The following is a 26,824-nucleotide window of genomic DNA, read 5'->3' as shown; positions in this document are numbered from 1 at the left end:
AGAGTTACATGAGCCGTTGGGAAGATGAACTGTAAACAATATCTGAAAAAGACACGCTAGAATGATAAGTGCCAGGAGAAGGACAGGGGTGGTGGTCTACACAACAGAGGTGTGGACTCAAGTCACATGACTTGGACTCGAGTCAGACTCGAGTCACAAATATGATGACTTGCAACTGGACTTTGACTTTAACACCAATGACTCGTGACTTAACTTGGACTTGAGCCTTTTGACTCGAACTGACTTGATACCGTCTCCAAGCCGAAATATTAAAAATGATGCTATTTAAAAAAGTGTGCAGCACATCAATTCTTCATTTAACGGATTACAGTTTGAATCAGACAGCAACCAATCAAATTGTGCCAGCTGAGAAAAAGTTGCGTGTGGCAGTGCATAGGAACATCGGTGGGTGAATTCAGATGGAGCCCATGGAAAGATGATACCCAAAATCATTATTTTCGGATATAAAGACTACGCTGTAGTCAACAAAAAACAGATTGCTACTTGCAAAACATGCGGTAAGAAAATGACAGACAGAGGCGCAACAACTTCCAACTTTGTTCGACATTTGAAGCTGCACAAAGAATGGTAAGTCGTGGCTAATATAGCCGACAGCTATATATAACTTTGCTAGTGTAGCATGTAGGCTAATGTAAAGTTAAATCAATGAGCCCCCACACTGTCAGTCAGTGCGGGAACATGATCATTGCAGCCAAGATTGAGCTACAACGGGCTAGGCAGTTGGTAGCCTAAATCCTGCCTGATGTTACTGCTGTTGACATACGTTAGCCTACTGTAACCACACACAGAGAGGGTGTGTATGTGTGTGTGTATGTGTTAAGGTTGGGCGATTGTGTACAAGCCTACATTGCACGATTGCACCCCATAGCGATCCTCGATAGTCGATCACTATGGGGGGGGGTCTTTCTCATGGCTACCCATGTATTTCCATGGAAATATAACGTTTATTTGGAAAGTAATAAATATATATATTTTTAAAAGCATTCATGATTTGCGTAAATGTATTGTACTAACTATTACTATTACTAACATTTGGTGAAGAGCACATTATGACTTGTTTAGGACTCGAAACTCAAATTTTAGGACTTGAGACTTGACTCGAGACTTGTCAGTCTTGACTTGAGACTTGACTCGGACTTGCCTGTCTTGACTTGGGACTTGACTTGGGACTTGAGTGCTAAGACTTGAGACTTACTTGTGACTTGTAAAACAATGACTTAGTCCCACCTTTGCCACACACTGCAAACAATTTAGACTAAGGATGCATTAAGATACTGATCTTTCATTACCAGGCCACGTGTGACAGGAATACAGGGACAAAGGGGGGCTGTAATGGGGAGTTATTCCCGGCAATAAAAGGTTTTGTTTATAAATGCATGTTCTAACAGGGATGATGTGTGCTAAATTGAGAAGCTGGAATTCAAGTCCTAGACTCAAAGTAAGCACGAAGGACTGTCATTCTAAATTTGGGTTGGATACTTTATAAAATGTTTTAGTTATGATTTGAATACAGCGAGAGAGAGTTGCTACAAAACAGTGAGGGGTGGGGCCCTGCTAAAATGTATTTGGCCGAGGGAGGCCCCAGAAACCTTATCTCTAAGTGTTCTCTGACAGGGAGGTTGTTTGTTAAAGAAATCACTGGATGATAGCTTGGGTCAACCATGAAGGTTTTTTTTGTTCTCTTTTGTTTTACCATGTAATCAGAATGATGTTAGTTGCATCAATGGGTGGTGTGAAGTTATTAAACACATACTTTTTTTCTCTTTCCTTTTCAAGTCAATATGTTTTTAGGTTTCATGGAACATAATTGTTCCAGAGGAGGGACTGATGTATATTGACTAATTCATTTGAGAATGTTTCAGTATGTTTATAACTGAAGAAGTGCATTAGAAGTAGTGACTAGTATGTAATGGGTTAGATGGAATGATATATGTGTAAATGTATCTGTAGCAGGAGGCGAGGTGTTTGAGACAGAATGTTTACATAGGGCTGTTAAGTAGGATGGAACGTGACTGCCATGAAGATCTGTGGGGGCTCATAAATGAAGGTTGTGGTGATGGAGGAGTATCATTCTAGAGACTGTATATTGTTACAGGAGATAGCTCATAGGAGAGGGAGGACAGCTAACTGTCCACAATATAGGGATTTAATGAAGTTAAATGGAACATTACACATACCCAGATCATGGTGAGAGTAGAAGAGATAGTGGTGATAATTTCAGACACTTTGGTAAACTTTCAAGAAACCTGTGACTCAGAATTTTGTTAGGTTGGATATTCTTCCAACTCATTAATCTCTTCCCAATTTCTAACAGCCGGCGAACACTTGACAGATTACATACAGGAGTTATTCTCACGGTAGTCGCTGTAGGGACCGTAATTGAAGGAGGCTATAGGCATGGGCCATGTTAGTAGTAGCAGGGGTTACTTTAGTAGCATTATTGGGATATCAGGTTATGAAGACTCGTGCCACATGGATTGGTAGCTGGTAACTGGGAGACCGATGGGTGTACAGGGGAGGCTGTTATTCAAATGTCACAAATTAGTGATCTTGCCATAACAGGAGAGTCTAGGTTGTGAGGAAATGACCCATGTGTTGCAGTGTATATATCGTCAGGTGAAAGCAGAGATAACCAAGGGCACGGGCTGAATTCTGGAGATTGAGTGTTCATCAAGATACACCAGGCTGGGCTGTTGGGACAGTGTTGGTTTGGTCCACACACAGTACTCCTTACAGCACCTGTAGCGGTAAAGATCGTCATGTCTCTCCTCGGTGGGTGCATAGTTCTCACGTGAAGCAAGGTCCAGCTGCATAATGGGTGAGCTTGAAGACTCCATGACAGAGGAAACAGAGCGAAAGAGAGAGAGAGAAACTAGATTCCACTGTAAGACATGCAGATGGGTTGGGTCTGGGAGATACTTTAAACATCATAGTTGGGTTGGGGTTAGCTGCTTTATTGGTTAATGCATCATATGAAAGAGGATAGATGGGATAATTGTACTCTAAACAAAATGTTGAAGGCATTGATGTGAAAGCATATACATTGCTGAGTTACCTCAAGAGGATGTAGGGTTGTGGCAATGGGGTAGATGAGGAACAAAGTGAAAATGACATGACTTGGGAACACCTCTCGGAGCCTGGGGCCGGAAAGGGGAAGACTGAGCGAAAGCATGAGGAGGCTTTTTAGGGCTTTCATTTTTGTGGAATCCTGCAGAAAAGTATCCTGGATGTATAGTCAGGTGAAGAGAGAGTGGGACTTGTCATGGTCTCAGACTTGAATATATAATGATGCATATCTTATCACATTGTTAATACCGTTATGTTTTGTGTGTCTTTTTGTTGCTTTCCAAGTCTTATGATATCACTCACAGGGACTAGAAGGAGAACGTGGAGAAAATTAAAGCCGCTCCAGCTGACATGAAGCAAGCCAGCAGATGCAGCTGGAATGGCATTTTGTTGTGTGATGAGAGATGGAAATAAAATTGTGTATTGTGTGATCATAGAACAGAGGCTATACATTTCTGAGTTGGTAAACCTCACGGTGAATGTTTTGTTATCATTGCTTGTTCATTTATAATATATATATATTTTTTTAATTCATGTTTTATTATCATTGTTTGTCCATTTATAAGTAATTTCCAAGTTTATGTAAGTTGAACAGTAGGAAGCTATTGTTCAAGAGGAGAGTTTTGAGAATATGAAATATACTTATTCATGTCACTGATGGAGTGCTGAGGTTTAGAGGATCTACACCAGAAGTTAATGGTTATAGGAGGAAGGTATATAGTGGGTGCAACTAAGCTTGGAATGTGTTGAGTGCAGGGAAGTGATTACATGTGGCAGGCATTGATAAGGGGAAAGAGCCATGGATTAGTGATGGAGGGGGGTTGAGGTCAGGTCAGGTCACCTTAAGGGAGAAATATACGTTTTTGGCCCGTAACACTAGTGTCCTGCCTAGCAGTAAAGAACGATGCTTGTACAGATGGGTAGGAGGAGACTCAGCCTGTGAGGAACGGTTTAATATCAGTGCTTGTGTGAAAATGTATTTTGTTTGAATCCAGCTGTATCGACCCTTTTAGAAGAATTAAACTTGGTTAAGCTTCTCTAGTTCTAATTTTACTCTGAAAATTAGAACCTAACAACATACAGATGGGTTTTGTGCTGTAGATATGTGGTAGTTGTGGAGTCGGGGCCTGAGAGCACAGTGTGTTTGGAAATCTGTGAATGTATTGTAATGTTTTTAAAATTGTATAAACTGCCTTAATTTTGCTGGACCCCAGGAAGAGCTGCTGCCTTGGCAGCTAACGGGATACATAATAAATACAAATAGAAATGACGAGAGAATATTTGGATTAACTGGTACCTGACATGGACATGATGGTTTGCAGGAAGATCAGAATACCATAAACCAGGAGGTTGGGAGTTCAAATCCCATGTGTAGAAATGTTGAATAATAGTTTCTGTATACATGCACAATGTAATCATGCATGTCAAAATATGTCAAATGTGTGAGTTGAAAACACTGCATGTTAGAAGTACTGTGTGTGAGTATCCCTAACCTTGACAACATACGAAGCACATTGAATGGATCAGTGGTTCACAATCAGGACCTTGTTTGGCTGAGCAACAGTAACAATACAAATGTTCTTGCAACTACAGTTGTTAGCTGGGCCAGTACCAGCAAGGTCAAAGGTCTTGAAGATATAGAAATGGGTTGAGTAATTAATTCATGCATTAAAGGATTGCAGAGATAAGACGGTCAAATGTCAGTTGACTGTGGATAGAGAGGGAGAAAGGCAGACTTTGGACCCACTTCACTCACTTCTCCTCTCCTGAGTGTCACAGACATAAGCCTCCTGTCTGCCTGCACTGCCTGGCTCTTCAGTCCCCACCATGAATATCCAGTTTGCCCCTACCGACCTGCCCCTAAGCAGAAGACTGCAGACGGCATCGGTGCTACAGTGGGTCTTCTCCTTTCTGGGCCTGGGTGAGTCTGCCTCTGTCCTGGGCTGTCTGTGTGTGTCTGTGTGTGCTGTGCAGCTGTGTTAGCTAGCCTTTCTTCCTCATTTCTTAACAAGCGGGGAGCCTTGTGTCCAGTTCTGTTTGCTTAATGGGTTGCTCGGTGTGGAGAACTTGAAATTGAATTTAATGCGCGTTTCCACTGCTGGCTGACTTCCATGTGCCCATGGAGTTGTGCCTGAAACAGAGCAAGGAATGATGCTAACAGTAATACATGCATACAGAAGAAACTCCCTTATCCAACTCTTAAGTAACTGTTACATAACATGTGTTGCACAGTGGAGAGACTCCATGTGTGTTGCAATAGATTTGTCCATTAGGCCTTCCATACTTTTTATTATTTTTGAGATGGATTGGATACTGTGCATCAGTGGTACCTAGTGGATAAGAGGAAACACACTACCTGGTATTCGTTTTTTATGACCACATGACCTGACAAGGAAAAACTCTGGGTCCTAGTTATTGGTCAATCTGTTCAGGTCACGTGGTCAGGAAAAACTCATGGCTTGAGTTGTAGTACACTTCTCGGGTTTGCTTAGATCTCTCTCTCTACCCCTTTCTATCTCTCTATCCCTGTTCCTCTCCTGCTCACTGCTGCTCAGTATGTCAGCAGGTTAAGAGATGCAACCTAATAGTGCAGTGCCCATCACATGTCTGTCTGTCTGTCTGTCTGTGTGTGTGTGTGTGTGTGTGTGTGTGTGTGTGTGTGTGTGTGTGTGTGTGTGTGTGTGTGTGTGTGTGTGTGTGTGTGTGTTGGCTGTCTTCCTCCAGCTCCAAGCTGCATCGTGCTGTTCTTTGTGTTGATGTTCACTCGGTTCTGGCTGATCAGCGTGCTGTACGCCTGCTGGTGGTTCATCGACTGGGAAACACCGTCCAAGGGGGGCAACAGGGTTCACTTCCTCTCCAATCTACGTGTCTGGGACTACATGAGGGACTACTTCCCTGTAAAGGTGGGATGACTTCACTGTGTTTACTGCACTCTTTTGTGAGTGTTTGTGACTATGTTTTTTTTGGGCTTCAATAAAAGAGCAGCGCCCAGGCCAGGGATGGATTGGCCCTATCTACAGCTGTTGCTGGTTGATGTCACCATCTAGTGGTGATATATGGATTGTGTGTAGAGACATACAAGTTCAGCTAAGATATGTGAGGTGGTATTTGTTGGAATTTGATCATCATTAGTCTTATCCTACGAACTTAGTCTCTCAAAATCATACCAACGTCTATATGCTGTGTTATTGGATAGTGCAGTAAGAAATCCTGTTTAAAAGGATATACAAATCTTTGATTCTATTCTATGGAGCTTAGAGGCCTGTGAGCCTGCAATATCCTTCCGCTGAGATGGGTCCACGCTCTTGCCCTTGGTCAGAATGTACACTTTGGTCTGTACTGATAAGCATGTGAACATCAACAACAAAATGGCTCAGATGTGTATTTTTCCTTTCAATTGCTATGCAGAGCTTTGTTATCTATAGTTTGTCTAATTGAAAGTCTCAATAGGGTCACATGAATTAGCATGAATTATCTTTGACATTGTTAAATCCATAATTGTTATTCTAATGGTATAGCTAGACCTATGTATTTATTAATTTGATGTGAATGGTAGTGTTTCTTTTTTTTTAAAGCTTCTATTGGTCATTGTAATCAATTGTTATTTTCAGATGACCTAGAAATCAGCCATAGATAATCATAAATGTATTGTTTACGTAAATTCAGTGATACGTTTGGATCTCCAACGACAGCCTTAGTGGGACATACCTTCATTGTAAACATAGAATGACTTTTGATGCCATTGATAAAACATTCCTCAGATAGTTAATTTCAGAAAGAAAGCACCATGTAGAAATATGTTTAACCATTTATTAAACAATGAATAATGCAAGTCTTGCCGATATAGGTTCTGCTCGTTCAGGGTAGCTCACTGCCCAAGCAAAGCGTCAATATAAAATAGCCAGCCTACAGGCAGTGAGCGCGGAAAACTATACAAATCCCCCCGGCAGGAGCTGGGGTGGTGATGGGAGCAAACAGCCAGCGCATAGTGCAGCAAGCAGCAGCAGGATGAGTGAGCAGACCCGGTCAGCTTATATAGACCGCCAAATAAGGTAGGTGTGATTGATATAAGCCTCTAATTTATGCCATCTCAGCTGATGCGGGGCACTCGGGTTTCTTTTCTGAACTGGCTTCGCTTAATTTCAGATAGAAAAGACATAGAAATACAGTACCAGTCAAAAATTTGGACACACCTACTCATTCCAGGGGTTTTCTTTATTTGTACTATTTTCTACATTGAAGAATAATAGTGAAGACATCAAAACTATGAAATAAAACATATGGAATCATGTAGTAACGAAAAAAGTGATAAACAAATCAAAATATATTTTATATTTGAGATTCTTCGAAGTAGCCACCCTTTGCCTTGATGACAGCTTTGCACACTCTTAGCATTCTCACAACCAGCTTCAGGAGGAATGCTTTTATAACTGTTTTGAAAGAGTTTCCAAATATGCTGAGCACCTGTTAGCTGCTTTTCCTTCACTCTGCTGTTAAACTCATCCCAAACCATCTCAATTGGGTTGAGGTTGGGTGATTGTGGAGGCCAGGTCATCTAATGCAGCACCATCACTCTCCTTGGTCAAATAGCCCTTAAACAGCCTGGAGGTGTGTTTTGGATCATTGTCCTGTTGAAAAACAAATGATAGTCCCACTAAGCGCAAACCAGATGGGATGGCATATCGCTGCAGAATGCATGCTGGTCAGGTGTGCTTTGAATTCAAAATAAATCACAGACAGTCTCAACAGCAAAGCACCCCCATACCAACACACCTCCTCCTCAATGCTTCATGGTGGGAACCACACAAGCGAGGACCATCCGTTCACCTACCCTGCATCACAAAGACCCAGCGGTTATAACCAAAAATCTCACATTTGGACTCATCAGACCAAAGGACAGATTTCCACCGGTCTAATGTCCATTGCTCGTATTTCTTGGCCCAAGCAAGTCTCTTCTTATTATTGGTGTCCTTTAGTAATGGTTTCTTTGCAGCAATTCAACCATGAATGCATGATTCACGCAGTCTCCTCTGAACAGTTGATGTTGAGATGTGTCTGTTACTTTAACTCTGTGAAGCATTTATTTGGGCTGCAATCTGAGGTGCAGTTAACTCTAATGAACTTATCTTCTGCAGCAGAGGTAACTCTGGTTCTTCCTTTCCTGTGGCGGTCTTCATAAGAACCAGTTTCATCAAAGCGCATGATGTTTTTTGCGACTGCTCTTGAATAAACTTTAGAAAGTTCTTGAAATGTTCTGTATTGACTGACCTTCATGTCTTAAAGTAATGATGGACTGTCATTTCTCTTTGCTTATTTGAGCTGTTCTTGCCATAATATGGACTATTTTACCAAATAAGGCTATCTTCTGTATACCACCCAAACTTGTCACAACACAACTGATTGGGTCAAACGCATTAAGGAAAGACATTTCACAAATTAACTTTTAACAAGGCACACCTGTTAATTGAAATACATTCCAGGTGACTACCTCATGCAGCTGGCTGAGACAACGCCAAGAATGTGCATAGCTGTCAAGGCAAAGGGTGGTTACTTTGAAGAATCTCAAATATAAATTATATATTTTGATTTGTTTAACACTTTTTTAGTTACTAAATTATTCCATATGTGTTATTTCATAGTTTTGATGTCTTCACTATTATTCTTCAATGTAGAAAATAGTAAAAATAAAGAAAAACCATGGAATAAGTAGGTGTGTCCAAACTTTTGACTGGTACTGTATGTTTAACCATTTACTAAGCAATGAATAATGCAAGTCTTGGCGCTATGTAAATAAGAATTTGTTCTTAACTGACTTGCCTAGTTAAATAAAATAAAAAAGCACTGTAAACTATACAATCCCCCAAAACAGCAGAACCTCACACCATCCGACTATGTGTAGCTACGGCAGAGTGCCGTTTAGATATGACCAAATAGACCAGCTAAAGTACATCTACCAGCGCAAGAACGAATACCATGTGAGAATGTTAACCATGTGTGGCATAAACTGAGCAACGTGTGACTTCTATCCCTCATGACATAACGCTGGGTACCCTCGCTTGAGGCGAGCTTCATCTGCCTATCTTGCCAACGTAACAGTGTGAACCCAGCTGCCCTAGAGATGCATCGCCAGGTGCACTCCCTGATCAATACAAGTAGCCTGATCATCTGTTGGCCTACATTAAATATCTACCATCTAACAAGCAACCTAAGCAATATGCACCCAGCCAACCATCTGTAGCTATGCACTGAACTTTATTACGATACTGTAAGTGCCAAAGCAATGCTATTGACCGTGGGCTGAACCCAGTCATACCAAACTATAGTATAAAAGGCATGGAACTGGCAGATGAACTATTCACTTTTGGGCATCCAAAATCTCCTTGGCGTTTAATCTAATATTGCGTTCGTAGGAAGCAGAGGACTGACCTCCGTGATCTTCAGTGTGTATGCAGGGACAGATAGAAATGCCGATTAAGCAGCGCCGATGCGAAATGAATGAGCTGTGTACAGCTCAAGAGAGTGTCAACTCTGTGGGCTAAGGAGATGGAACCGTGATGAAAACCAGTATCTCGTCATTGGTTTGCCAGCGTCAGTGAGGAATAACGGATCGCCCGGCGTGGTCAGTGGTCGCCATTGCAGGTAGCGTAACATGGAAGAGAGTACAGAAAGCAGCGTTAGTTTGAGCAATGACAACAGCAGTACCTTTACCCATCCTATCAGTTTAAGAATGCTTTACCAACACTGTAAACATATGAGTGGAGTGAACATAATTAAATCCGAGATCATGCAATGATTAAAGAGAAATGATTACGAAGTGTATTCCCCAACAGTAAAAACCATAGAAAGCCATAAGAAAGCCTCTAATAAAATCATTGTAGGAGCCGAAACACCCTTTACTTAAAGCTGATATGGATAGGGGGCAGTATTTTCACGGCCGGATGAAAAACGTACCCGATTTAAACTGGTTACTACTCTTGCCCAGAAACGAGAATATGCATATATATGATTTGGATAGAAAACACTCTGAAGTTTTGAATGGTGTCTGTGAGTATTACAGAACTCATATGGCAGGCAAAAACCTGAGAAAAATTCAACCAGGAAGTGTAGGATCTGAGAAATGTAGTTCTTCTTTCTAGTCCCTTTCGAAACTACAGTATCTGTGCTGTTACGTTGCACTTTCTAAGACTTCCATTCGCTGTCTAAAGCCTTCAGAAAGTGGATTGAGCCTTCTCCTGTCTCTGGGCAGAGTATAGGAGCTCAGTTACTGAGTGGTCTGCCTGAGGACAAAGAGATTGGATATGCGCGTTCCTGCGAGCACGCTGTTTTTTCTTTTCCTCCTTGAATGAATACACTATTGTCCGGTTGGAATATTATCACAATTTTACGTTAAAAATACCATAAAAATTGATTTTAAACAGCGTTTGACATGCTTCTAAGTACGGTAATGGAACATTTGGACTTTTTGTGTCTCGAATTGCGCTCGTGCGTTACCCTTTGGATAGTGACCTGAACGCACGAACAAAACTGAGGTATTTGGACATAACTATGGATTATTTCGAACAAAAACAACATTTCTTGTGGAAGTAGCAGTCCTGGGAGTGCATTCTGACGAAGATCAGCAAAGGTAATACAATATTTCTAATACTAATTCTGAGTTTAGGTTGCCCCGAACTTGGCGGGTGTCTGAATAGCTCACCGTGATGGCGAGCTATGTACTCAGAATATTTAAAAATGTGCTTTCGCCGAAAAGCTATTTTAAAATCTGACACAGCGATTGCATAAACGAGTTCTGTATCTATAATTCTTAAAATAATTGTTATGTATTTTGTCAACGTTTATGATGAGTATTTTTGTAAATTCACCGGAAGTTTTTGGTGGGAATACATTTTCTGAACATCACGCGCTAATGTAAAAAGCTGTTTTTGGATATAAATATGAACTTGATTGAACAAAACATACATGTATTGTATAACATACATGTATTGTATAACACATTTAGCTGTGTTTTGGGTTTTATTGACATATATGCTTGCTTGGAAAATGGCTGTGTGGTTATTTTGGTCTATGTACTCTCCTAACATAATTTAATGTTTTGCTTTCGCTGTAAAGCCTTTTTGAAATCGGACAACGTGGTTGGATTCAGGAGAGGTTTATCTTTCAAATGGTGTAAAATAGTCGTATGTTTGAAAAATTGAAATTATTGGATTTTTGAGGTTTTTGTATTTCGCGCCATGCGATCCCTTTCGCTTTTTTATGTCGGATTTGGAGCAGTGGCTTCTTCCTTGCTGAGCGGCCTTTCAGGTTATGTCGATATAGGACTCGTTTTACTGTGGATATAGATGCTTGTGTTCCCGTTTCCTCCAGCATCTTCACAAGGTTCTTTGCTGTTGTTCTTTTGCACTTTTCGCACCACAGTACGTTCATCTCTAGGAGACTAAACGCGTCTCCTTCCTGAGCGGTATGACAGCTGCGTGATCCCATGGTGTTTATACTTGCATACTATTGTTTGTACAGATGAACGTGGTACCTTCAGCAATTTAGAAATTGCTCCCAAGTATGAACCAGACTTGTGGAGGTCTACAATTTTTTTCTGAGGTCTTGGCTGATTTCTTTTGATTTTCCCATGATGTCATGCAAAGAGGCACTGAGTTTGAAGGTACATCCACAGGTACACCTCCAATTGACTCAATTGATGTCAATTAGCCTATCAGAAGCTTCTAAAGCCATGACATAATTTTCTGGAATTTTCCAAGCTGTTTGAAGGCACAGTCAACTTAGTGTATGTAAACTTCTGACCCACTGAAATTGTGATACAGTGAATTATATGTGAAGTAATCTGTCTGTAAACAATTGTAGGAAAAATTACTTGTTTCATGCACAAAGTAGATGTCCTAACCGACTTGCCAAAACTATAATCTGTTAATAAGAAATTTGTGGAGTGGTTGAAAAACAAGTTTTAATGACACCAACCTAAGTGTATGTAAACTTCCAACTTAAACTGTAGCAATACTGGAGGAACTTATGTAGGTTCCACAATTTCAGAATCAATCAAACGTAACACCGTAGCAGCAGAGGATGAGAGTGAAGCCAGGATGTATTGAAAAGCAGTAGCACCGCCGATGCAGAATTCGGTGCCCAGAGCTAGCCCTCAGCACTGACGAAGGAACCAGATCCGTGATGAGTTCCAGTATCTTGTCATTGGTTGGCAGCGTCAATGTTGAACAAGAGGTTCGCCAGGTGCTGCCCGTGCTCAGCATGCAGGCAACATAACATGAAAGAGGACAAAGCCGTGTTAGATCTGGCAGTGAAGACTTCAGTTCCATGCCAATTCTTTCATCTCGGGGTGTATGACAGTACGTTTAACATGTGAGAGTCCACAATGCAAACAGAACTTAAGAGATCATGCAATAATAAAGCGGAGGAACATTTAGTGCATTTCAGACTGAAGAACCCGTAAAGCCAGAGTAATGTAACCCAACTCTGTTGTCTTAACGTGAACTCAAACATGTGCTACTGAGAGAGGAGAGATACTCTTTGATATGCATGTTCATTCCTTCTCCATAGGCCATGAAGTGTAGGCAGACATGGATCCTTGAGCAGACTGCATGCTGAAGGGTCCTGACGCCCAAAATGAACTGAATCACTGCTAACAGAGCATGATAAAGCTGCATTTGCCAGACAAATTGGAATAGAAAAGGCATACATGGTTATATTACAGAAGACATTGTATGGAGATAAGAGCATACAGTAGACTGCTGTAGAGAGCACAGCTCAGCCATGACATACCATAAAACATATGCATTACTAACAAACCCCCAAAACCACAAATAAACGTTGGTGCAGGTTGTTTCATAGCTACCTAAATAGCCTAATGTACTACTGAAATTGCTCAGCTGTAGCTGATGCATCTGCAGCGTGCACAGTGAGAGTGACCTGATAATCAACCTGGACCAACAATATAGTCTACCTGAGCTAATGGCTAATGTCTAACAGTATATACTGGTGAGCCATGAGAGAAGAATGAATGACCTGATGAAGAGAGAATAGACCCCATAGATAACTAGAATAAGCCTGCATATAAGAGTGTCTGAAATAAGAACTAACAGACATTCCCCTGAGAGGCAATGAAGGCTTGATCACCAACACTGATCGCCAAGTGGGTGTTTAGCAAGCCCACCGCATGCTAGGTAATGCTAGTATCAACACCCATCCAATACGGCTGAAACTATATCAAGACTTGATTAGTCATCGCACAGCGTCAGATTCCCCACTAAGGTACAAGGTGATAACTCTTCTTCCTCAGATATCAAGTTATGGTTAGGCAGTAGTATCAATTTAAAATGAGGCTGTACTTCTGTGAATATATGCTTAGTGATGGAAAGACCGAGTAATGTTCGATGTAACATGAAGATAACAAAATGCAAGCAGAAGATTCATTAATAACAGTACTAATACATGACCCTAACCAGAAACTGTGGATAGATGGCAGCATTCGCTCAAACTGAAAGCGCGAACCACCACATTTAACCATGGCAAGGTGACTGGGAATATGGTAGAATACAAACAGAGTAGTCATTCCCTCCACAAGGCAATCAAACAGGCAAAACATCAGTACAGAGACAAAGTGGAGTCACAATTCAATGGCTCAGACACGAGACGTGTGTGGCAGGGACTCCAGATAATCATGGATTATAAATGGAAAACCAGCCACGTCGCGGACAAAGACGTCTTGCTTCCGGACAAGTTAAATACGTTTTTTGCCCGCTTTGAGGATAACACAGTACTACCGACGCGGTCAGCTACCAAGGACTGCGGGCTCTCCTTCTCTATGGCCGACGTGAATAAGACTGTTAAACGTGTTAACCTTCGCAAGGCTGCCAGCCCAGACGGCATCACTAGCCGCGTCCTCAGAGTCAGACCAGCTGGCTGGTGTGTTTACGGTCATATTCAATCTCTCCCTATTCCAGTCTGCTGTCCCCACATGCTTCAAGATGGCCACCATTGTTCCTGTACCCAAGAATGCAAAGGTAACTGAACTAAATGACTATCGCCCCGTAGCACTCACTTCTGTCATCATGAATTGCTTTGAGAGACTAGTCAAGGATCATATCACCTCCACCTTACCTGTCACCCTAGACCCACTTCAATTTGCATACCGCCCCAATAGGTCCACAGATGATGCACACTGCCCTATCCCATCTGGACAAGAAGAATACCTATGTAAGAATGCTGTTCATTAACTATAGCTCAGAATTCAACACCATAGTACCCTCCAAGGTCATCATTAAGCTCGAGGCCCTGGGTCTGAAACCCGCCCTGTGGAATTGGGTCCTGGACTTCCTGACAGGCTGCCCCCAGGTGGTGAAGGTAGGAAACAACATCTCCACTTCACTGATTCTCAACACAGGGTGCCCCACAAGGGTGCGTGCTCAGCCCCCTCATGTACTCCCTGTTCACCCATGACTGCGTGGCCAAGCACACCTCCAACTCAATCAAGTTTGCAGGTGACACAACAGTAGTAGGCTTGATTACCAACAACGATGAGAGCCTACAGGGAGGAGGTGAGGGCTCTGGGAGTATGGTGACAGGAAAACTTCTCACTCAATGTCAACAAAACAAAGGACATCAACCACCTGAGCCACTGCCTGTTCACCCCACTGTCTTCCAGAAGGCGAGGTCAGTACTGGTGCATCAAAGCTGGGACCGAGACACTGAAAAACAGCTTCTATCTCAAGGCCATCAGACTGTTAAACAGCCATCACTAGCACAGAGAGGCTGCTGCCTACATACACAGACTTGAAATCATTGGCCACTTTAATAAATGGATCACTAGTCACTTTAATAATGTCACTTTAATAATGTTTACATATCTTGCATTACTCATCTCATATGTATATACTATCTACTGTATCTTAGTCTACGCCGTTCTGACATTGCGCATATATATATTTATATATTCTTAATTCCATTACTTAGATTTGTGTGTATTAGGTATTTGTTGTGAAATGTTTGATATTACTTAGATATTGCTGCACTGTTGGAACTAGAATGACAAGCATTTCGCTACACCCGCATTAACATCTGCTAAACACTTGTACAGTATGTGACCAATAACATTTTATTTGATTTTACTTGAATGAAGGGATCTCTACAATAGCACAATACAATTATTTATTTTACCTTTATTTAACTAGGCAAGTCAGTTAAGAACAAATTCTTGTTTTCAATGACGGTCTAGGAACAGTGGGTTAACTGCCTTAACTGCCAATAAGAATGTTATGATTGACAGAGTCAAAAGCCTTAGCCAGGTCGATGAATACTGCCTTGTTGAGGGGCAGAACAGCTTTTTACCTTGTCAGCTCGGGGATTCAATCTTGCAACCTTTTGGTTATTGGCCCAACGATCTAACCACTAGGCTACCTGCCGCCACAATAGTCTATTATAGAATAAGAGCAGGCACTAGAATAATACTACTAGAACGCAAGATGAACCAACAAGGAGGACCGCCTGGGTAAAATGCATGACACATGATTAGAACATGGCTAATAAATCTGAGCCTAAACCTATTGCTGCAATAAGAATTAAGTATAAATGAGTTGACTGAAATGATACCTTAAAATGTATGCTAATAGTGTGACTCATGCAACAGCAGGCTATACACTAATAAGCTAGCAGATTTATGATTTCTCAGAGTAGAAGAGCAGCAAAAGTGTAGCAATACGAGGAGCGCACTATCCAGTCCAGTTAAATTGAATGTGTTCTAGCTTATACTGTGTAAGGGTTCCAAAGATACTAACCATAACCAGATCATTTGTACAACATTTGAAGTGTGACTGCTGGCACAAGTCACATTAACCTATGTGACTGGGATGACTCATAAAATGTAGGCCATCACTGATGTGTGCATTGATTGCAGCAGTCTCATGAGATGTGCAACATGCAGTGATAGTTACTATCCATACTGACGCTGCACTAAACTAAGCATAGAGACTTACATACTATTGAATCACCGTGATAAGCGCCATCTCCTGCCAGTGGCGTATATTCATGGATGCCAAGGCAACCAGGCTACCCCTAAAAATGAACCCCCCAGAAATGTAAAAACATAAAATAATGTATCTTTTGTCTATCTGTATTTCATAATTTTCCTTCAATTTGCAAGAGGCTGAATGTATCTCACAGGAGAACGCATCCGAGCGAGCGAAACAGCTTCCTTCTGTCTCTGTACATGTAGGCCATCTATCTCTATCTGATGCTGTCTGGTACAAATGAGGTTGACATTGTTGCCACCCATAGCATTGAAGGCAAGGGATGACAGCCAGCATCTGGCCACCATTGACAAAAAAAAAATAACATTTGCCAATCAGCGTTGAGCTAAACTGAGCGAGCTCAGCGCTGAATGGTCCTGGCGCACCAAAAAAATAAAAGTGTCCAGGGAAGCCAGCTTGGATTTGGCATCACTCCTATCAAATCCTACTAAGAGCATTTGTCATTGACAGAAAAACTTGAATTGTTGCATCTCGTGGTGTTGTCCTCCGGTGGCTAGTTAGCCAACTTGTTAAAATTGGCCCTTTCCTAAATTAGCCATGGATGGAGATGGGGATTTGGACTTGGGGTTTTACTTAATTCTCCGTACTGGCCAATGATTATAACAGCGATTCTGATCCAACCATTAATTAATTAATTCTTGTTCCCCTGGCCTGAGAGGATGGAAGTTCAATATGTAGCTAGATGTAGAAGGCTAATGTTAACTAGCTAACGTTGCCCATGAATAGAAGTTAGGCTATTGAGCAAGCATTTTAGCCAGGCAGCCAAGGACAACAATAAATTGAAGTGCGTACTGTATGACAGAGTAATAGACTGTTTCGTCAACATGAAAGAGGAGGATGGCATTGGCATTTCTCTACAAGTAGGGTGAGTCAACATGTTTTTCTACATGCACGAACACACGCACTTGGTTTCCCAATGATTTTACCCACACACCACTACTGTCTCCTGCTCATAATCAGAAAACATTGCTACTCACTCACTACATATCAACGCATAGCCACGGGAAGTAGGGGTGCTGAGGATGCTGCTGCTGGAAATAAATAAAATAACTATACAAAAAATGTAAACATTTGTAAAAAAATTGTTACAAAAAGTATTGTACTGGGCCTTTACTTGTCCTGTATTGTTGGACCAATACAGCCCCTCCCAACCCACACCCCAATTTGTTTTTGCCCCCACCTTAACGTGGCTATGCCTGTATTGTACCCTAGAATAGGTTACTTCCTCATTGTATGGTGGAGGGATTATTCTCCATGAATGTGTTCACAGAGTTACTGACTCTGCCCGAAAACTGGTATTGTGAACAAACAAGTAAACAATATGATAGGCTACTCTCGAGGCTAATTCTACTTGGCTAACTAGTTTGTAGCCGGCAGTTGACTGACAACAGTAGCGCAACAACATGCTGATCCTCACAGTCAATGACATCCCTGCAGCAGCCAAACATTGCAACATGAGCATATTGAACGACGTGGGCAAGGTTCCAACACAGCTAGTTCGCAAAGAAAATATACCAGAAAGCAGCAACATAAGCGTGAAATGGCTAGTTAAGGCTTAAGGCAGCAGCGTCAATGTAGAAAAAAAATGTGCACGGTAACAGCAAGCAGCAGCAGGATGAGTGAGCAGACCCGGTCAGCTTAAATAGACCGCCAAATAAGGTAGGCGTGATTGTTACTAGCCTCTAATTGATGCCATCTCAGCTGATGCGAAGCACTCGGGTTTCCTTTCTGAACTGGCTCTGCTTAATTTTGATGTCAACATCTTATCATTTCTATTAGTTATTATAGTTCTCTGCATTTACCATTACACGAACTAGTACAGCAAATGTAGTTCAGAAAAGTTATTGTAGGAACAAACAGTGATACAACAGGTAAAAAGAGACTTTCTATGTATTATACTGTATTTGATTTGATCAATCAGTTGTAATGAACACGATGGGAGACAGATAGCTGGTTTCAAGCACAGGGCACAGCAGGTGTTTATTTGTAGAGGACCACAGGAGGAGGCAGGTAACTGGGTCCAGGGGCAGGCAGAAGGTCATACACAGGGGGTCCAAAAGGGCAACAGTACAGGCAGGGAAAAGACTACTAACATCATCCAGGAGATCAGGCCATAGGTTGATAACAGGAAATCCAATAGGCTAAAGTACAGGCAAAAACGATCATACACAGGAGGATTAAATTACAGCCCCCCCAAAAAAAACCCAGCACTTTGACTAGAAGTGTGTCACAAAACAAACAATACCTCACAGTGATGGGGAGCAAAGAACTGAACTAAATAGTGTGTGATAATGACATACAGGTGTGTGAACAGGTGATCAGAATTCAGGTGATTGGGATCTGGAGAGGGAGCTGCGTTCAGGGGATCTATGTGTTTGAGAGTGTGAGCTCGAAAGTGGGCTGGAAGGGGATCTGCGTTCAGGGGATCTACGTGTTTGAGAGTGTGAGTTGGAAACAGACGCTACATCAGTCTGATATCTTCTTTGATAGCATGCTTATCTGTTGTACTTAGCACAGAGCGTGTCCTTAATGCCACTTCTCCAGTGTCCAAAGTTTTCCCAAGGTAGAGGCCCCACCTCAAGACTCTGCTCCTTTGAGTTGGGGTAAATGTCCCTGATTGTTCCATACAGTGTACTGATAAGATAAAATATCAAAACCAACTGACTAGGGAACACAGTCAACACGTTCTACTGTATGTAAAGTGTTCCGTGTGTATTGAGTATACAGACAGAGCTGTATTGAGGCAAATGCGTTTTATTAGAGAGAGTAATGTCTCATTCAAGCAAAACATAAATTGGTTCTGAATGCCACACGTACAAATGGGGAATTTACATAATTAGGTCATATGGACTTTCATTCATTTCTCAAGGAAAGATACAGTACATTGAACACATCTAGATACCAAGTTCCCAACAAAGAGGACTTCCTCAAGCAAACATGTTTGAATGTAATTTCCCCTGTATTATCCCCTGTCTTTTGCCGATCGAACATTTGACTTCATGCATTATTAAGGCTTGAATAAAGAGTCAATGTTAGTCTGAACAGAGCAGTGTCCTTCAGAGGCTGTCATCGGTTACACTGAGGTCTTGTTCTCCACCACCGTCCCTAATGACAGCGTCACTGCCTCCGACTGTGAGCCAACCACCTGATTTGAAAACCTGTTCTGCTCTCTGCAGAAATCAACACTAACTAGACACTGACTCCTCTCATGACTTTACATTTGTAGAATGTATACATGTTAGTCGCATTTGAACCTAACTCTAAGCCAAAATGCAACAACATGCATATGCCAAGCCTGTGCATGTCAAGCCTGTTGGGAAAACGTGAAAAATGGGTTCAGTGTATAAACAGGCATAAGAAGGCAACTCTTTTGTTTGTAAACATGGAGAAATAGGAGCCAATAATTCATCCTGAAAAGAAAGGCTGCTGTGAGCAGGGACCAAAATAATGATGGGCCACTAAACAATTGGCCAGTGTTCTCTCACTATGTCAATCCACGACTACAGCTCCATTCTCAATCATACAGGCATCTGTGTTGACCACTAGTACAACATCTGACAAAGCTCCATTCCCCAAAAACAAACAGTACAGTGGTCTTAGAGCTTGACTTATTCTGTAATTTGTTTTTGGAAAGAGCAAAATCTCATGATCAGATAGAGGACTACAGGAAACGAGAGAAGGACAAACGGGTTGTTTACAATCACAAAACCCCAAATTATTTTGTTGTTGTTATGTTCCCCTAATGTTTGAGTGTCCAGTTTTCTGTTAATTATGGGAACATTCTATCTACGTTAGCTTGCAAAAACCATCTGAGAACCTTTTAAAACTTCTTCGGGATCGGTGTCCCTTCCACGGGATGGTTGACCTAACGTAGGCTAATACGATTAGCATGAGGTTGTAAGTAACAAGAACATTTCCCAGGACATAGACATATCTGATATAACTCTACTGTCCAATTTACAGTAGCTATTACAGTGAAAGAATACCATGATATTGTTTGAGGAGAGTGCACAATTTTAAACATGAAAAGTTATTAATAAACAAATTAGGCATATTTGGGCAGTCTTGACACAAAATCTGGAACAAAATACAATGGTTCATTGGATCAGTCTAAAACGTTGCACATACACTGCTCTAAGTTGCATCTGGGCTGGAATAATACAATGTGGCCTTTCTCTTGCATTTCAAAGATGATGGTACAAAAAAATACGAAAGAACAATTGTTTTTTTCGTTTGCATTATTGTTTACCAGATACTCTATCTATGAGATATAAGAATGCTCAGGAAACATAAAAAAATATTTGGACACATATTTAATAACCCCTTATTTTTGTTGGAACAAAACTACCTCCTTATTTCTATTAATTTGTATGGGTTAACTTCATATGAGTCCTGTGACACTTGTGGGGGTCGAAGAAAAAAACGGAGGACACCATAGTGTTCGTGAGTCTTCCCTTTCCCCTGTGGGCCAAACCGTTCGGACACTACAGACTTTTTCATAAGAAGACCGATTTTCAATGGTCTGACAAACACAAATGTAGCTTGGCCACCTTTCACTGCAGATGTGGAAGGCCAACATACTGTAGGCGGATGTGACCCGCCTTATCTCAGCTCACTGGTCACCATAGCAGCACCCACCCGTAGCATGCGCTCCAGCAGGTATATTTCACTGGTCACCCCCAAAGCCAATTCCTCCTTTGGCCGCCTTTCCTTCCAGTTCTCTGCTGCCAATGACTGGAACGAATTGCAAAAATCACTGAAGCTGGAGACTCATATCTCCCTCACTAACTTTAAGCACCAACTGTCAGAGCAGCTCACAGATCACTGCACCTGTACATAGCCCATCTATAAATAGCCCATCCAACTACCTCATCCCCATACTGTTATTTTGTTGTTGTTGTTGCTCCTTTGCACCCCAGTATCTCTACTTGCACATTTATCTTCTGCATATCTATCACTCCAGTGTTTAATTGCTAAATTGTCATTATTTCGCCGCTATGGCCTATTTATTGCCTTACCTCCCTTATCTTACCTAATTTGCACACACTGTATGTAAACTTTTTCTATTGTGTTATTGACTGTATGTTTGTTTATACCATGTGTAACTCTGTGTTGCTGATTGTGTCGCTTTGCTTTATCTTGGCCAGGTCACAGTTGTAAATGAGAAATTGTTCTCAACTAGCCTACCTGGTTAAATAAAGGTGAAATGTATACATATTTTTTTAATAAAAAAAAAGAGAGATAACCCTTATTGGAACAGTGGTAAGGGTGTTCGTCATTGGTGCTGGTGGCCTGGGTTTGAGACCCGCTTGGGGATTTACCCTACTCTCACATTCTTAGCAATATACACTACATGACCAAAAGTATGTGGACACCTTCTCGTCGAACATCTCATTCCAAAATCATGGGCATTAATATGGAGTTGGTCCCCCCCTTTGCTGCTATAACAGCCTCCACTCTTCTGGGAAGGCTTTCCACTTGATGTTGGGATGTTGCTGTGGGGACATGCTTCCTTTCAGACACGAGCATTAGTGAGGTTGGGCACTGATGTTGGGTGATTAGGCCTGGCTCACAGTCGGTGTTCCAATTCATCCCAAAGGTTTCAACAGGGTTGAGGTCAGGGCTCTGCGCAGGCCAGTCAAGTTCTTCCACAACAATCTCGACAAACCATTTCTGTATTGACCTCGCTTTGTGCATGGGGGCATTGTGTGGCCTCACCTTCTGTGAGCTTGTGTGGCCTACCACTTCGTGGCTGAGCCGTTGTTGTTCTTAGACGTTTCCACTTAACAATAACAGCACTTACAGTTGACCAAGGCAGCTCTAGTAGGGCAGAAATCTGACAAACTGACTTGTTGGAAAGGTGGCATCCTATGACGGTGCCATGTTGAAAGTCACTGAGCTCTTCGGTAAGGCCATACTGATGTTTGTCTATGGAGATAGCATGGCTGTGTACTAAATTTTATACACCTGTCAGCAACGGGTGTGCCTGAAATAGCCGAATCCACTAATTTGAAGGGGTGTCCACATACTTCTCTCTCTATATAGTGTTTGTTAATGTCATTATTTCGCAAAACACACCTATCTGATCTAAGTAAAATTAGTTTGTCATTGAAAGACACAAATCTGTAGGATTCATCCTTTAATGAATCATCTCAATCCGTAAAGTCAATAAATCCCACCATGCCTAGTGCTTAGTGTTTACTTAGCACTAAGCACTGCCCTTGTTTTGCTAGTGAGAGGTTAGTGTAGCCCGAGCTAGTAGGCGGGGACTTGATTCATGGAGCTGATTGACCTTGAACTGCTAATCTCAAACACTGAGGTCGATACAAACTGTTTGTTGGCAGCTTTGTTTTGACATGACTGAGCGATGCTGATCATGAGCATAACATGCCCATTATGATTACCCTGCTGAAGAAAAAATACATAGACCATATGCTGGCGATAAATGCGTTTTTCTTCTGGTGACCAGCGCATGTTGTTTTGGACACTGATGCTACTATGCTGGTGACCATCTGATATTAGTGGCGTGGCTTTCAGATAGTTATTTTTGGCGAGTAAATATGATTCTTGTTAAGTTCGTACACCACAAATTGAAATGTTCCTTAAATATTTTTGCACATAACATATTCTAATATAATATTCATAACATTATTTACATATTGTAACAAAGCGGTAACTATCCCAATGTTGGGATTTTCATAGTCTCTTAGTTAAGGGACTCATACACTTGTGTAAACCTCATTAATGCTACAAAACTGTCAGTGTCTTCAACCTTAATAAATCAGAACAGATGAACCGGAATAACATTTACTCACAGGTGGCCAAAAATAACTGAAAGCCACGCCTGCAGTCTTCTGATTACGCTGTGTGTAATATCTCTATAAACTACCATCAACAACCCAACTACATGACCCAATGCCTGCAACCCAGTAGTAGGGTCAGGATACAAACCCAGCATTTAGAGTGTTTTGGGTGGCCTATTAATGCAGACTTTGTAATTAATTGTGCATGTTTATCTTACATGCTGTTAGAATAAATGTTCTAGACGTGAATGTTGTTACGAACCGGGTCGTAACAAGGAGAAAGACAACGCGGAGATAAAGAAATAACAAAAATATATTTATTAAATAAAGAAACATACACAAGTAACAATGGTGTGTGTGTTCAGTGTAAGGGAGTGGATGCTTGCATAGATGGTGATAATGAGGGGTGTTGAGGTACCAAAACACATGAACACAAAGAAGCTCCAAAATGCCACAAAAAACAGTGTCTACATGGAGAGTGTCTCCTCAACGTATGGGGGAAAGGTGTACCCGAGCCTGGGTGTGTCCCATTTCGCTGACGACCCTTCCAGTACCGCTCACCGACATCGTATTAAGGAAAACAAGGGCAGAGGGAAAGAATTCAGCAGACAGAGTCAGAGGGTCGTCACAATGTGCACTTTTAAATTGGGTGGACTGAGACTAAAAAACATTGCCATAGACTGAAGTAAAATCAAATGTATTTATACCATCAGAGATGTCCAAGTCAATGCAGAGTCCCCCGGGTCTCAAACAGAATAGGCCTGAGTCCACCTTGTTCACTGGGCAGCTAGACCAGCACTGACCAGTGATAGACCAGCACGGACTAGCTTGACATTTATGCTGGTCTATGCTTTTTTTTCAGCAGGGTAGCTAACAAGAACTTTTGACCCCATCCTGTGACCTTTGGCATGATCGTCCATCCTGTTTATCTCCTATCTGCCTGTGCACAGAGACAGACGACACTGGTCAATACTGGTTAGAGGCAGGATAGTCTTTCTGACAGCCGCTGTGGAGGCAGACAAACAACAGCGAGAACTCACACATGCAACGTGATGAAGATAAAGGCAAAATACCTGGAAGTCAATTCATAGGCTTCGATGAGAGTATGGTTTTCAATGAAACTTTCAAATGTTTTGAGATTTAGAAATTAATTTGATGCATCCTGTATACTGTGTTGTGCAGTTGTGCATAACTATGTTGAGTATTGAGGTCCTTAGCAGTGACTCCGCTCTGTGTTGTATTGCAGCTGGTGAAGACAGCAGACTTGGACCCCAGGCAGAACTACATCCTTGGTTTCCATCCCCATGGGGTCCTGGTGGCTGGAGCCTTCATTAACTTCTGCACGTACGCTACAGGCTTCAGGAAACTGTTCCCTGGCCTGGACAGCTTTCTGCTGATGCTACCTCTCTGGTTCAGAGCCCCCTTCTTCAGAGACTACATCATGATGGCAGGTTAGTGGGGTTGGGGTTAGAGGTCAAGGCAGGGATACTGTGAAACACTTTGTGACAGATGTTGCTGTAAAACAAGATGGCAATATAAATACATCTGATTCATTGATTTACTGATAGATTGATAGATTACTGATAGATTGATTAGGGACAACCATCATGATACAAATTAACATGTTTGTTCGACAGTGAAGAATAGTGTACCAACCCCCCCCCCCCCACTGTTAACTACACCTGATCTCAGTGTCTACTGTGTGTCCCAGGTCTGATTCCTTCGGACAAGGAGAGTGCCAGCTATCTGTTACGTCGACAGGGAGGTGGGAATGCCGTTGTTATAGCAGTAGGAGGAGCCCCCGAGGCCCTTGACGCACGCCCTGGCGCCTTCATCATTCAATTAGCCAATAAGAAGGGCTTCGTCAAACTGGCAATGGAACATGGGTAACACCAGGGCCAGAGGTGGAAGAGTACATTTTACTGCCTGTGTCTCTGATTAAATCTTATAACTACTCTCATGGTTACACAAGTGACTTCAACTGTGTCAATCACTTCATCATAGTTTGATATTAATGTTCACAGTGTGTACTTGTGGATGGCTTACTGAAATAGTGACGTGTAAGCCCTTTAGGAATTTCAATTGGGAGCATGCAAGCACCAAATGGCATACAGAGGGACAAGTGAAGTGACACCATGATTGATTGAATTTATTAGACTATTTTTAAAATACATATATGAGGGCGCTCCAGCCGGTGACGCCGCAACATAAAATGTAAGAAAATCGTCAAGGATATCACCATTTCCATTGTGGTCCTTTTGTAAGGGTGAGGGGGGGGGGGGGGGTGCAGCTGAGTACAAAAACATTTATTTCACCATACCACTATTAAATCCTTCTAGTGGAATAGTTATGGTTATCCCAGAACAAGTTAAAGTAGTTACATAGGTACCTGAGGACCATACTATGGACTATCTTATGTACATGACACAATTTCATCTGAGAAACTCTCTCCTCCACTTTGAGCCATCTGAGGCTTTCAAAGTGGGAATGGTCAAGATGAGTACGTGCTGGAAGATTAAGAATAATCCTGACTAATTTGTTCTGAGATGTCTGCAATTTATTTGTAATTATGTTGGGGGCACTATTGTACCAGGAAGAGCACGCATGGTTGAAGTGGCACTGAACAAGAGCCCCTGCCAATGCCACCATTGCATTCTTATCCAGATATTTGGAGGTTCTTGCCTTGAACCTAATTTTATGGTTCACTTTGGAGATAACTTTTCGTGCCATGCTCTCCCTGTCAGATGGTCATCTAGCACACATCCAAGATAATTAACTGAGTATTTTGCTGTGACCACTGTCACCTACTACCACCTTAAAATCAGGGGATTTCCTCAGTTTCTCATTGGACCAGTACAAGAGCGACTCTGTTTTTCCAAGGTGTAGTGACAAATCAAATAAATCACATTTTATTTGTCACATCCACCAAATACAACAGGTATTTACTTATAAGCCCTTAAACAACAATGCGGTTCAAGAAATGGAGTAAAGAAAATATTTACAAAATAATAATCAAAAAGTAACACAACAAAATTACATGACAATAACGAGGCTATATACAGGGAGTACCGAGTCAATGTGTGGGGGTACAGGTTAATCGAGGTAATTTGTGAAATTACTATGCAAAGATAGATAATAAACAACGAGTAGCAGCGGGCGGGGTGGGGGTTGTGTTCAATGTAAATAGTCTGGGTGGCCATTTGATTAATTGTTCAGCAGTCTTATGGTCTAGGGGTAGCAGAGAGAACAGTCTATGATTTGGGTGACTGGAGTCTTTGACAATCTTTTGGGCCTTCCTCTGACACCGCCTATATAATCGTATAAAGGTCCTGGATGTCAGGAAGCTGGGCCCCGGTGATGTACTGGGCCCTACGCGCACTACACTCTGTAGCGCCTTATGGTCAGATGCAACCGATCAGGATGCTCTCAATGGTGCAGCTGTAGAACTTTTTGAGGATCTGGGGACCCATGCCAAATCTTTTCAGTCTCCTGAGGGGGTAAAGGTGTTGTCATGCCCTCTTCACAACTGTCTTGGTGTGTTTGGACCATTATAGTTCGTTGGTGATGTGGACACCAAGGAACTTCAAACGCTCTGTCACGCCCTGATCTGTTTCACCTGTTCTTGTGCGTGTCTCCACCCCCTCCAGGTGTCGCTTATTATCCCCCTGTGTATTTATCCCTGTGTTTCCTGTCTCTCTGTGCCAGTTTGTCTTGTTTTGCCAAGTCAACCAGCGTTTTTGTCCTTGCTCCTATTTTTCCCAGTCTCTGTTTTTCCTAGCCCTCCTGGTTTTGTCCCTTACCTGTCCTGACACCAAACCCTCCTGCCTGACCTTTCTTCTTGCCTTGACCTCAAGCCTGCCTATTGTCTTGTACCGTCTGGACTTG

At 41.9% G+C, this 26,824-nt stretch overlaps 1 protein-coding gene across 3 annotated transcripts in view; it reads left to right on the top strand.

The window, feature by feature from the left end:
• The first annotated feature begins 4,761 nt into the window (after positions 1–4,761).
• The window catches only part of mog2a (2-acylglycerol O-acyltransferase 2-A), a 33,542-nt gene continuing 11,479 nt past the window's right edge, over positions 4,762–26,824 (top strand). The window contains exons 1-4 of one of the 3 annotated variants that reach the window (XM_014197077.2): positions 4,762–5,008; positions 5,812–5,990; positions 24,186–24,390; positions 24,651–24,825. In XM_014197077.2, the coding sequence (XP_014052552.1) occupies positions 4,915–5,008; positions 5,812–5,990; positions 24,186–24,390; positions 24,651–24,825 (653 nt within the window). In that variant the 5' untranslated portion in view covers positions 4,762–4,914. 3 annotated transcript variants of the gene reach the window in all.

Source organism: Salmo salar, chromosome ssa04, assembly GCF_905237065.1.
Source record: "Salmo salar chromosome ssa04, Ssal_v3.1, whole genome shotgun sequence".
NCBI lineage: Eukaryota > Metazoa > Chordata > Actinopteri > Salmoniformes > Salmonidae > Salmo > Salmo salar.
This window is presented reverse-complemented; position numbering and strand designations above follow the sequence as displayed.